The sequence below is a fragment of the Coptis chinensis genome, chromosome 6 (genome assembly GCF_015680905.1).
Source record: "Coptis chinensis isolate HL-2020 chromosome 6, ASM1568090v1, whole genome shotgun sequence".
Taxonomy (NCBI): domain Eukaryota; kingdom Viridiplantae; phylum Streptophyta; class Magnoliopsida; order Ranunculales; family Ranunculaceae; genus Coptis; species Coptis chinensis.
The window spans coordinates 15,936,494-15,949,545 of record NC_141461.1 but is presented as its reverse complement, the minus strand read 5'-3'; the positions used below and the strand labels follow the sequence as shown (position 1 = coordinate 15,949,545).

At 37.2% G+C, this 13,052-nt stretch overlaps 3 protein-coding genes and 1 long non-coding RNA gene across 4 annotated transcripts; 3 read left to right on the top strand and 1 right to left on the bottom strand.

Annotated features, from left to right (window-relative positions):
* The first annotated feature begins 5,798 nt into the window (after window positions 1–5,798).
* LOC147491742 (uncharacterized) lies at window positions 5,799–7,179 on the top strand. The gene is made up of 3 exons (XR_015198886.1): window positions 5,799–6,303; window positions 6,413–7,035; window positions 7,081–7,179. It is a non-coding gene; the product is annotated as an uncharacterized LOC147491742 (long non-coding RNA).
* Window positions 7,180–7,753: 574 nt separating this feature from the next.
* LOC147491741 (uncharacterized) lies at window positions 7,754–8,926 on the bottom strand. The gene is made up of 2 exons (XM_086566907.1): window positions 8,620–8,926; window positions 7,754–8,538 (listed from the first exon to the last, which is right to left on the bottom strand). The coding sequence occupies exons 1-2, from the start codon at window positions 8,821–8,823 to the stop codon at window positions 8,191–8,193; spliced, it is 552 nt and encodes a 183-aa protein (XP_086423033.1). The 5' UTR covers window positions 8,824–8,926; the 3' UTR covers window positions 7,754–8,190.
* Window positions 8,927–9,170: 244 nt separating this feature from the next.
* LOC147491740 (uncharacterized) lies at window positions 9,171–10,768 on the top strand. Its single transcript, XM_086566909.1, has 2 exons — window positions 9,171–9,448; window positions 10,410–10,768. The coding sequence occupies exons 1-2, from the start codon at window positions 9,330–9,332 to the stop codon at window positions 10,612–10,614; spliced, it is 324 nt and encodes a 107-aa protein (XP_086423035.1). The 5' UTR covers window positions 9,171–9,329; the 3' UTR covers window positions 10,615–10,768.
* Window positions 10,769–10,912: 144 nt separating this feature from the next.
* LOC147491739 (cytochrome P450 71A1-like) lies at window positions 10,913–13,006 on the top strand. Its single transcript, XM_086566906.1, is given in 3 exon segments — window positions 10,913–12,109; window positions 12,310–12,372; window positions 12,374–13,006. Coding segments are annotated over 3 exon segments (696 nt in total). The 5' UTR covers window positions 10,913–12,022; the 3' UTR covers window positions 12,920–13,006.
* The last annotated feature ends 46 nt before the right edge of the window (window positions 13,007–13,052 follow it).

Here is a 13,052-nt window from a genome sequence, read left to right as displayed (position 1 = left end):
AAGTCCGAAAGGGGTTCTCAAGTGTTGGATTTTCCGTCAGCCATAATGAATGACGGAAAATGTGACAAGGAATCTTGTTGATTAATAGATGAAGAACTTTGTGGAGGTGAGAACTTACGAATCGCTTATCGTTTTTCTCCTACGATAAGTATGTTCAAATTCTTTAGTAGAACCAGACCTTAATCTCATGCAAGCATAAACTTAGATCTAATTGACAGAAGGAACTTATTATTACTTGAATTTTATGATTATGTTCAATCATTAGAGTTGAACAACGTAAGCCTAAGTTGCTGCTAACATAGCAGTGAAGCTAGGAATACGTGTGCATAAACCAACAGCCAGGTCACAAGAGAGATATGAGGGAGGCTTTCCGTGCAAGCACGGTTCTAATTAAGTAACCTCAATCTGTCAAGTTTCCACGACACCGTTGGAATATTCTTAAGAGTTATGGAATTAAAATTTATGCAAGGTCGTTTTTTTTTTTTTTTTTTTTTTTTTTTTTTTTTTTTTCTACGATTTATGCAAGGGTGAAAATACAAACATACAAATACGATCTACTCATACTATACTAGATGCAGTAGCATGTGAAGATACTCTACTCATATGTATAGCTATACGAATAGGCAAGGTTGTATCATCGATAAATATTTCCATACGCATGAAGCAAATATACATCGAATAATGATATGTATGCGCTAATTTGTAAATCGATATTGCGTAGACATATATCTACAGTTACAGGCAAATTTAAATTACTCATACGTATGTGAAAATATTATTCGTACGCATATATATACTAAAATGTGAAAACATAAACTAAACAGGCAACGTATTTTACCTAGACTAAAATACGACTTTTGTATTGAATAATAATTCGATTTCGTCAATACTCATTGAGATTGCAAGTGTCATATAGAGAGCAGCTTCACCCCGTAGGGTTTAGAAACAACTTACCCAACTCAGATTTTAACCCTCGTTGGAATGTTCTCCTCTTTCATGACAAAATCGACTTATTAAACAACACCATTTTCTAAAATGATGATTTTGGATGGGAAAACAGTTGATTTTGACCTTGAAAATGACCTCCACCGAGCGAAGCTGGGTGGTGACAGCATGCGCGCCGTCGAGATCTTTTCGAATTGAGCTCACACGCGTGATTCAGAGAACCATAGCCAAAGTTATGGCCAAAATACCAAAACACACCCTAATTACTATGTATAACTCCTAAGTTATATATGCGAACATGCAAATAACCACTTATTCGGTAATATATATGCTAAACATGTGACTTAGATATATATAGATAACCATGCAAAAAGTACCATTACCATTTGTATGTATATATACATTAATATGTAATTCATGACCAGCTTAACCTGATATATATATTCACAAAGTATTCACATGATTCATGCATATTACTAACCAAATACGCAAAATATAATCCATTAACTACAACATAATAACTACATACATGTGAAGCATGCAAAAATATTTAAAATTTGGAACCTGCAAGCTTCCCGCAAGTCCACCAAATAAAAGAAACGTGCACAACAGACCAAATGTTTCACAGTAAGCTTAGTGATTATTGTAGCCTAGTTTCCAGGTCCTAGCATTTGGAACCTGTCAAGACAACCAAAATAGGAATGTTTATCAAGAGCAAAAAATGCGGAAAATTTTTTTAAAAAAAAAAAGGAAAAAACATAAGAAAAAGAAATATATGAAAGGATGAGCGTGGGGGGTTTCCCCTTGGAGCAATTCCAGGTTTACAAAGCACAGTCCTTGGTCTTTAGAATGGCATTGGCGTTGATCTTAGCACTTTTCAGTGTTTTTAGAAGTTAACTTACTACATGCTAAAACTCAATAATTCCTTACTCACTGTTTTTCTTTTAGAATGTCAATCTAGTTCGAGTAGGGATTTCGTTCCAACTTTTAAGACAAGAATCTAAATGATCACAACTGAAATCTACACCTTAGAGAACTAAGTGAGAAGGATTTGATAAATAGATTTTTTTTTACACAAGTTATCTAAAATTTGTAAGTTTGTTTATAGTTAAATGAAAGAGAGAGAAAGATAGGGAATGATTAATCCTACTCATGCAAGGCCTAGCTACAAGTCTTTTCGAAACAGGTCACTACCATTTCAAATCCCTAACATAATATACCTATCTCTAAACATATCATGCTAGCATGTAGAATTGAAATGATATTTCATCTCTGAAATATCATTTCAACTCCTAGTTCTACTTTACAACAATTGATCAGATATTTGTCAATCTCTCATTTTTGGGACAGATGAAAAAATAGAACCTAAGTCTTTTAAGCAAGTGATTTTGGAATCCTAAATTTGTAGCCTGATCCTCACATGAGCATCATTAACCCTCCCCTTGGGAGAGTTTTAGCTCATGATCCTAGTATTTGATTAAAACTACAAGTAAGATAAGTAAAAAGAGATAGAAAGAAGAAATGAATACAAAGCCAACTAATTACCTAAGGAAAACGTAAGTTTTATTCAAGAACTAGAAGGTGTAGTCCTCCATTAACAAGTTACAAGCTTTTTTTTCTTAAAACTAAAAACTAAAAACTAAAAGTAAAGACATGGAAGTAAATGAAAAGTAAAAGTCAAGGAAGTAAAAGCTAGCTAACTCCCAAAATCAGCCCCCTTTACATAAAAGAGCATTTTTTTCTTCTCCCACGGAAACACTCCCCTCTAATTTATTTTTTTCACTTATCCACAACTAACCCCATTTGACACCTTTCATTTTTTAGATAATCATCACCTAAATCCAACCAACTCATTAACTTCATGCAAGGTGTCAAATTTGCACCAATTATTTGCACCTTTGTCTTGACTTGCATGATGACTCATCAAATCTTATGGGCCCGCCTAGTGCGAGTAATCTAGTGGCAACCGGTCTTTTGGCATTTTACAACTTCCCCGCCTATGCGTAGAGTTCGTCGCGACCGATCGTCCGGAAGCTCACTCGTCGCGATTCGAGTCCCGGGTTCAAGAGATATGAGCTTCGAAGTTTGACGCTTCATTACCCGTAATCCGCTTTTATTTGGATTACGCGTACTATTTGAGTCTTTGGGCTTTAGTCCGCATTTGTTGGGCTTCACATGGGCTTGATCGGAAAGCATGTGTATACTCCCTATTCCGCGCTTAAATGTCGGCTTTATCATAATTTTACATTAGTTGTTCCAACCTACAAAAAGCACGAAGATGCGATTATTTCATGATTATTAAGCACAAAATTGACCGAAATGTTATGTCTCTACAAGTTTTTATAATACAGTTTTGGGTGCTTATAAAGTAGCAATAATTTGCAATATTGAAAAACAATAGGACATCAATTACTTTCAGTTCTTTCTTTAGAAAATTTCGAACTCCCATCAGAAGTGCATATAACTAAACACATAAATCAATAAGCCGTGGATGAAACCTTGTCATTTGATGGTGAGAACCAAACACCAGTGGTTGGTGTTGAGTGCTGTTTCAACCAAGAAACCTATAATGAAAATCTATAGTCAGAGAAAGTTTTTTAGAAATAGACATATGACATTTATCAAAAAGACAAGTGTTATTGTACGTATAGTGGACATAAGATAAAGAATTCAATGTACACACCAAAATAGTTGTCATTCATAGACTTGATAAAGGTAGTCCTTTTTCAATTTTCCCATTTTTTTCCTTTACTTTTCCTTGATCTCAAATGCATTTGGTAAAGTAGAACAACCCTTTAGGATTCCTTCCCGTCACCAAGAGATGTTGGCTTACCCGAGTAATCAAGCACTATCAACACTGACAATAACGAAAAACGTATTTTTAAGAATCCAAATAATGAACCACTAAGATAGTAAACACCTAAACTATAGCCAATCAAACAACCTGTTCATTTGATCCTTCATTTCAAGAGCCCTCGCCCTCACGCCAAATTGTGAAGAATTAAATCCCTTCTCAAACTGATGATAGAAGCCAAATGCTCGTCTTTACAGTTGTACATTGCACCCGTAATAGTATCTGTGTAAGGCACACTTAAGTGCTTTCATAAAAGAACAATAAAGAATACAGATGCAAAAATGTTGATATTGCTCTTTTAGCACTCCAATACCTTATAAAAACTAACGGGACAAAAAATTAGAGTGCTACCCAACAGCCTCATGTGCTCAGCAACAATCACCACCCTCATCTCCAAGGAAGCAATCATACTGACGACCCCTCAACAAACAGGCTTTACTTGCTTCAGATTGTTAAGAGAGGCGCCTTTCATCGAGGGTCGTGCATCAACATAATCGCCAGCAGCACACCGGTTGCTTCTTCCAATACTACAATGACACATATGTGCAACCACAGCCGCGGTATTTTGTATCCTCTTCGTTTGCAAAATAGTTCCCAAATCCAAAGAAGCATCATCTCAAAAGATTCGGTGCCCCCTCCAAATGTTCACCGCTTTTCGTTAACATCTTCTTTCTTCTCCAATGAATCATGTATCTTCGCAATCCCAACAAAACAACTTCGGATGGCAACTCATGGGCTGGTTCAAAACCCCCAAGCCGCCGGGTAACTTGCCAAATCAAATCTTGAAGCGGCAACAACGCGTCAACAACAACAACAACATCCCGAGGCACCATCCACAACATCGGCAATGCGGTCCTCCCATGCGAATGGTCTCACTATGGTCGCTGAAAATCAAGTTCTTGAGAAAGGTGAGCAAGTCATGCATCCGCAAGGTCATAGTTTGTTTTCTAGTTCAGATCAACTCCCCGCTCACCGAAAGTAAAACCATTGGTTCCTCAACCCTCAAGTTCATCACAACAAAAAGTCGTTTTCGCTTCACCTCCGCCATCTTCAAAACAAGTCCTCGCAAAATGCCGCCTCCCACGGATAATAACAATCAAGGCCGGTACATCCAGTTTTCTTAAGAATGCCCAACAACCAGTTCTTCCATTAGGTATGCCTCCCCACCAAAGAAAATCAATGCATAGACAAAAGCCCAATCACAACAAAATATTCGTAGAATGCTTCGTAGAATCGCCAAGTGAGCTCGATTCCTCCATTGATCACACCAATACCAAAGCGACACCACGTATACAATGTAGAAAAGAAACACCATTTTTACATCCTTGGTATGAGATCCTCAACAAACCATGATTTAAATTGGCCACTTGCTTCTTTGGAGGGAAATCCAAACCTAACAGATTGCTCTTTTCATGAGTGAATTGGTTAGAATTGAACGTGCTGACCTAGAGAACTTAGAATCCAAGATTGAAAATAGTTTGATTTACTTGATGAATGGAGGGCTTGAAGGGATGACTTTAGTTTAATTTTGGAAGAAGAATAAATGAGAGGGTTTGAAGAGATGATTTTTTTTTTTTTTGCAGAGGGGTGTTTTGTACATTTGAAAAGAGAGTATGGAAAGAAGGGTTTTGTTTTTTTTATCTATTTTGGATTACCAACAATTGAAATCTGCAAAAAAAAAAAACATAGATTTACTTTTTTTATGTCGAATTATTGTAAAATCTGATGTGTCAGTATTAGAGAAAAAATGAGGGCAGACGTGAATTCATGGGAGTGCAGACGTGAATTCATGGGAGTATTCTCAACTACTCAGTATTCATGGTCTTTAATATATATATAGTTTTGCTCTAGTGAGAACTTTCCCGATAAAAAAACTTCCGGACCAAACAAATTCACGTGATTTTTTTTCTCTCTCATTTCTCTCCACTTTTTTCTCCGACCCCACCCTCTCTCTTCTTTTTATTGATTTTCTTTGACCCCACACACTCTCTTTCTCTCTCCTCTCTCTCCTCTCTCTCCACTTTATCAACAGTTCTAATCAGAATAACACAACAGTTCTGATCAGAAATCCCTTGTGCATTAGATTCTTGGTTTTCATTCACAGTATTTAGCACCTCAAATCTGTTATGGGATAGCATAAGCTGCCCCTCGATTGATTCACTTGGAATTGCTTCCCTATCCTCCCGTCCAATGCCCGTCCAATATCTTGTGTTCTTCTAGATGGTCATAGCCTTTGCTCTTATACCAAATTTTTGGACAGAAGTCCTTTGTTGGGTTACTCACTGTGTCCTTTTTACAATTTTGTTCCCTCTATGTATATCCCAGAAATCTTCAGAAACCTTTTAACTTGGAGTTTAGTAGACCTTGTTTTGACCATTTTGGTTCTTATAGCACTTTGCAAAAAAATTCAGGCTGGAACCGGGGAGTGCAGTTGTGGGAGGGAAACCAAGAAAGGGATGTCTGTAAAACTAGTGAAAGGAGATGCAGTTCTTTTTTGGAGCATGGTATATTCTCTTCAGTGTTGTTGTATTAGTATATGTTCATAAAGTACTATAAATCGGGCACGAGTGATTTCTTACTGAGTGTTGTTGTGCTGTATATTGATAATGGCAGGGACTCGATGGTCAGTCAGACCCAAACAGCATACATGGTGGATGTGAAGTATTGGCAGGAGAGAAGTGATCTGCTACAAAATGGATGAGGCAGAGAAGTACTTCCTAATATTTTGTTTCTATAAAAAATTTCGTTGCTCCCGGAGTTGACCTCACATAGGTTTTTCCTCACCCTCAGATGGCCTCAGCTGTACATGTGAAATTAGTTTGATACACTATATATATGAGAATCTGAAATTAGTTTGATACACTAAAAATTTATGTGAACTAGGTTTTGTTACTCTGACATACCAAAGTTGTATCAAAGTTACACTCCACGAATTTTACAAAATTATCGAAGAATAATCATTCATTCATGATTAGACTGACAAATTCATCTCATCTCTCTTGTGGACTTTCATATCCTGGTTTTCAAGTGAAGGGAAACTCCAGATACTTTAATCCCCAAGGTCTTTTATCAAACAGAAGAAAACGTCTGGTCTCCAACCTTTAAATTCCACCGGTAGATAAGGATTTCAATGGCGGCAAATTTGTTACTTTTAGTACTTCTGCCTCAGATTCAAAAAAGACCACTGCTCATTGCTCAATCACCTGAAGGTCTGGGGACGTGAAATATTCGTTGAGGTTGTTTTCACGGTGAAGGTTTGGGGACGTGAAATATTCGTTGAGGTTGTTTTCATGAAATATTCCTGGATAAAGTGGAGAGAGAGAGAGAGGAGAGAGAAAGAGTGGCTATAATGTGCGCATAAGAATGTGTCTCTATCTATATATATATACAAGTAATATATATATACAAGTATGTGAACCGTGCTACGCATCGGTGTTTTTTCAAGTCTTTAAACTTGTCGCTCTAATATTTCTCGGATAGTATGATTTTTGTCGCTCTAACCTATGTCTCCGATAGTATGATTTTTTGAATTTTAGTTTTAATCTAAAAAATAATATAAAAATATTAGGAGGAGTTGAATATAATTTCAGTAATGTGAAGGAGGTTTTTTAAATTATTTTAAATAATATGAAACTAATTCTAATTTTAGTAAAGTGGGAGAGTTTTTTGCAAATTGTTTAAAAAGAAAAAAGTGATTAGAAATTTAAAATAATTAAGGGAGGTGGTTCTAAAATCTTAAAATAGAAAGATTGGAAATACATGTTCGGCTTTGAAGTGGGACTCCTAAAGACCTGGCTATCATATAGTGTAGAGATATAAATATTTTATTATTATTTTTTTTAAATGAGATTAGTAACTCTTTTTGTATCATAACCCAAAAAAGTTTGATTGACTTTGTTAGCTGGCACTCATCCCCTAATATTGAGATCGTGATATAAGTTTTACCCCAAAATAAACAGCCATATAAAAGTTTCTTTGGACATGAGCTCATTATATTGTGCAGCCAACATGTCAAAGATTGGAAAAACTCGCATCCAAAGGTAGGTGGACACAATAGAAATTTAAAAAGAACTAGACCTAATTTGATCAAGAAGTTGCACCAAGCTAGGCAGAGCTGACCAATAGGGCTAGTTTTTTTTTTCGCTGCGTAAGTTTAAATTGTATTAAATGAAAAAGGAACAAAAATACAAAAGCCAATAGGGCTATCTCGTAAGATATCATCCCAACAAAACAAACACAAGCACATACATATATAGGTCTGCATCCTGCCTCACAAACACAATATCATGTTGCATGGCAACAAAAACTGGTGTTCCGTGATGGAAAAGATCAGAGAGCAAGTAAGGTTCAACTCTACTCTTATTGGGTGGCAGGCGTGCAGCTAGACCATTCTATATCTCCTTTTTCTCTTCTCCATTCTGGTTGTGCCCGGGGAGCTTTTCCTTGATCTTCTCCATGATGCCTTTATGCTCTTTCGCTTCGTCTTCGGGGAATTTTGTTTCAGTAGGATGATATACAACTGCGGGTTCATCAGCCTTCTTGTCCTTAGCGGGGATCTTTTCCTTAATCTTCTCCATGAAACCTTTCTTCTCCTCTGTCTCTTCTGGCTGTGTTAGCCCTTCTCCATGTTGTATTTTATCTTCTTCCTTGTGATCACCAGCTGTTACCTTCTTTTTTGTCAACTTCTCCTTCAAGCCCTTCTTCTTTTTCTCTCCTTGAGCGTTTTCCTCATCACTAGACTGAAGTAATCAAACAATAAAATTCATCAGTAATTGAGTTCATATCAGTAATTAAGAAGCTATATATGTATATATACTTACGGAGCTAGAGCTGCTGTTAGATCGGTGAAGCTTTTCCACGAAACCAGGCTTACTCTCCTCCCCCTGTTTCTTCTCCTCTACTTTCTCGGGAACGCTCAACTCATCATGGGGCTTCTTTTCTTCTTTTTTCTCCAAAAAGCCAAATAACCCACGATCTTTCTGCTCTCCTTCAGCACGGGTCGCATGCTGTTGTTCTTGATCCATAATGTAAACTTGTTAAATGCAATTGTGTATGTAGTAGAGATAGTAGTGATGTTGGTTTGAAGTTTTGTACATAGAATGGCATCGGTATTTATAGATGAATGAAAGAATACTTGGGCAGTGAGCTGTTATGCTTTGTAGAGTGTTGGACAGATGATCTGTCGACACGTGTAGTGTTAAGATGGAAGTTTTAGTAGCGTCGGTATGGACACTTGTTTGAATGTGGGGCTAATAATTGGTGTCGACGATTTAGTGAGTGGGGCCGCCAAATTATTATTAATAAAGATAAAAAGAATCAATCCAAAGTCGGTAAATGTTTAAAACGGCCAGGCCCAAGCCCAAGAGGGCATGTGGTGTTAATTAAGAGTTAAAGCATTGGAGTCTCCGTTAAGTGCACCTGTAGTTGTTTGTTCATCTATCGGGGGGAAGAAGTGCTTGAGATTTTTTACTATGGTTTGAAAAAGTTTATATAGAATTGAAGAATAGAGGGGAGAGAGACAGAAGAGAGGATGATAACGCGTTCGAATCTAGCAGAGCAATTAAGAGAATATCAGATTCGGTCAAAGAATGAATGGGCTTCCGTTTCTTTCTTCACTTCTACTTCTAATCTCAACAATTCTTCTTCCAGGTATTCATTATTTGTTTTGTCCGTTTTGCATTGATAATTCAATTGTATTAGCATCTAGATTTTTATTATCTTTTTAAACGAATAATTGTCAATCCGAATACGAAATTAGCTGTCATTTCTTTATGAAACGTACATTGGTAGAGTTTACATAATAGTTTCTTAATTGCCTTTCATGGAAACTTCACTCTCTGTTGAAGAAGCTATTTAAGTGTTTTGTGTGACAAGGGATTAAGCCGTTGGTTCTATGCTGTAGCATTTAGGATTCCCCTGGTCATGTTCGAGAATCTTCTGTAGGCATATTAAAGCCAGAGCAGAAAGAAATTATTCTAAACGGTTTCTGAGATAAGCATATATGATGGAATACTGCAAAGTGCTTTCTGGAATCTTGGACACTATATTCAATCATAGTCTCTGATGGTTCTAGAAATTTGTCTTCTCAAAATAATCCTCTTTGTAGATGCCATGAGTAGAGGATTTAATCCCGAAGTGATGATGTGTCAGATTTGAAGGGTAAGGCGGCAATATGAAATCATTGCTAATGATTCAGAAATGAGATAAGAAGATATGATAAAATTATTTCGAGCACCTCAGCCATAGGAGTATTGTATAAGAAAAATCAGGCCATGGCTTTAGCAATCTCGAGTGCTTTCTTGGAGTCCTCATTAAAGGATGCTCATTATACGTTGGTCGAGTGTTGTTTTCGTAGCTCGATTCTTTTCTTGAAAATGGATGCGTCAATTGGTTAATTAGCATTGTATATATGTTATTACTTGCTTGACTACCTAACCTGAATGATGCAATTCCCATACCGACTAATAAAATACATTGAACTATTTAGTTTTGTTGTCCATAAGATATACATATATTTGGAAATATATAGATTTTGTGGATATGTACTCAATTTATCCTACTGCACTCAAACTTTGACACTAACTATGATCATTCTCTTTTCCAACTGCAGGGTGGATGTGGTCTCAGTAATATGGGAGCTTATTATTCTTGCTTTCTTAGTTTTCTCAGCAATTTCGTTATACTTCAGCCACATGCGACTTGCAGTCATCTTAATAATCATCACGATGCTGTTGCTTTTATGCATGAAAATCACCAAACAAGTTCGACTAAACAGGAAAAAGAAGAGAAGAATGCTGCTACCACTGTCTATGTAGAACTGTGGGCGAGCAACCCTTGTAAACGTGGCCGCCAACCTTGTTCTATGTAAAGTGTGAGAGTTTTGAGCAATGCTTGTAGCCCATTTTTCATGGCATGTTTATTTACACTAATTACAAGGTGATTATAGAGTTTCATTAACTGTTTTGCACACTTGAACACGAATTGGGGAACAAAGCAACATTATTATTCCTCAGATTGAGGGCATATGTGAGATACCGTACTGCGAGGTCAATTCTCTAGATAGGCATGGAGTACAGAGTGGACAGTAAACTCCAAATGTATGTGTTTGTTACTCGACCAGGTTTTTTATCTGCTGTTAATGCAACTGGAAAAGTTCTTGGTTACAGAACTGATATACTCATGCATGAAACATGCGAAGTTTTGTTGGCTGGCCCCTGTATTATTGCGTCCTGTATTAAGAATATTGTTGACTGTGACAACAACTGTCTACAGAAAATGGTAAACCCAAAAGAAACATTGGTTGGAGATTAATAACGTTTGTCACATGGAAAGTGGTACCAGTGTCAGAATCTGAAATAGTTCGGAGTTCCACTATAAGAAACAGTATTTTAGCTCTGATGGAACCACCATAACCTGAACAATGGCTTTACTAACATTTCTACTTCATCCTGTAGCAGTGTCTGCTTTTCATATTCTTCGTTTCTGTTCTGCTCTCAGGCTTGTACTTGGTGTTCAGTTAGAGAAACGAAACTTACCACCTTCTCCACCAAAACTCCCGTTCATTGGAAATCTTCACCAGCTAGGCACTCTAGTTTATCAATCTCTTCGAGACCTCTCGAGACAGTATGGTCCATTAATACTATTGCACTTGGGACAGACACCAACTCTTGTAGTTCATCAGCAGAGATGGCTAGAGAGGTTATGAAAACTCAGGATATTGCGTTTGCAAGTAGAACATCCACAACTGCTGCTAAATTAATTTTGTATGGTTGCACCGATATGGCGATATAGGCTTTGCACCTTCACGGTGATTATTGGAGACAAGTAAAGAAGATTTCTGTGACCGAACTCTTGAGTTTGAAGATGGTCCAGTCCTTCAATTTTGTAAGAGAAGAAGAAATCACCCTTATGATCGAAAAGATATCTCGTTCACGTTTGGTAGGAACTCCAGTCAATTTAAGTGAGATGTTGCTCTGTCTCTCCAATGACATAGTCTCTAGGTGTTCTCTAAGCATAAAACATGAAGATAAAGATAGTAAAAACAAATTTGGGGACTTGTCCAGGGAATTGCTGCATCTCTTTGGAGCTTTCAGTTTCGGGGACTTATTTCCATGGTTGGGATGGATGGAACTGCTCACAGGTTTCAATAGGAGGATTAAAAAGCTTTCAAGATAGATATTATTTTGGATCAAGTCATCGACGAGCATGTCTTGCGAATGAAACATGTCTTCTACTCCATGTGACCATGTACAAAAGAACAGTATTCTCAATGTCAAATTCACTCAAGACAGTATCAAAGCAATAGTATTGGTCTCTTTCTTCTCCATACAGTTGCCCACTTTCATGCCACCTCTAATGATTGACACTATGCTTTACGCATTTCATTCTATAGCTCTATTTTAAACAGTAATACCCTTTGATGAACAACAGTAATATTTTATCTGACGCATCAAATATTATCCACCTCTTCTCCGTACAAAACACTAATGTTAGTTGCCTCTAATCTGCAGGACATGTTCGTCGGTGGAACTGATACAACATCAACAACCATAGAATGGGCGATAGCTGAGCTTCTTAAGGAACCCGGATAAAATGAAGATAGCACAGGAAGAGGTAAGAAGAGTCACAGGTAAGAAATTAAAAAGAAATGAAAATGACATTTCTGAAATGGAATACTTGAAGTATGTGATCAAAGAGACTTTGAGACTACATCCGCCCCTTCCTTTGATGGTTCCACGGGAATCCACTACAACTACTACTGTGAAAGGCTACCATGTACCCTCTAAATTAAGAGTTTTCATTAATGCATGTGCAATCCAAAGGGACCCGAATATTTGGAAGAACCCTGAGGAGTTTATTCCGGAGAGATTTGGCAACAATTTTATTGATATCAAAGGCCAAGACTATGAATACATTCCATTTGGTTCGGGAAGAAGGGGATGCCGTGGGTTGTCATTTGGCATAGCGGTTGCTGAGCTTGTCCTTGCCAACCTTTTATGCTGGTTTGATTGGGAATTTCCTGGCGGTGCAGAGGAGGAATTAGACATGACTGAAGCTTTTGGGCTTACAGTCAACAAGAAAACTCCTCTTCATCTTGTTCCAGTATCAAACTCCTTTTAATATGATAATATATGGTACTCTTGTAGTCTTGTATACATGAAACACTTGTACGCAGACAATGATTTAGTATTCCTCAGTTTCATGGTGGATCAGATTGTGCTACCTGTGCCCTCACCAGTAGCATTAATGTACT

Bases quoted from the DNA above. Each gene is read 5' to 3' on its own strand.
- LOC147491741 (XM_086566907.1), bottom strand. From the start codon at position 8,823: ATGGATCAAGAACAACAGCATGCGACCCGTGCTGAAGGAGAGCAGAAA. The intron at 8,539-8,619 runs GTAAGTATATAT...TGATTACTTCAG, and splicing joins CTAACAGCAGCTCTAGCTCC to TCTAGTGATGAGGAAAACGC.
- LOC147491740 (XM_086566909.1), top strand. From the start codon at position 9,330: ATGATAACGCGTTCGAATCTAGCAGAGCAATTAAGAGAATATCAGATT. The intron at 9,449-10,409 runs GTATTCATTATT...TTCCAACTGCAG, and splicing joins CTCAACAATTCTTCTTCCAG to GGTGGATGTGGTCTCAGTAA.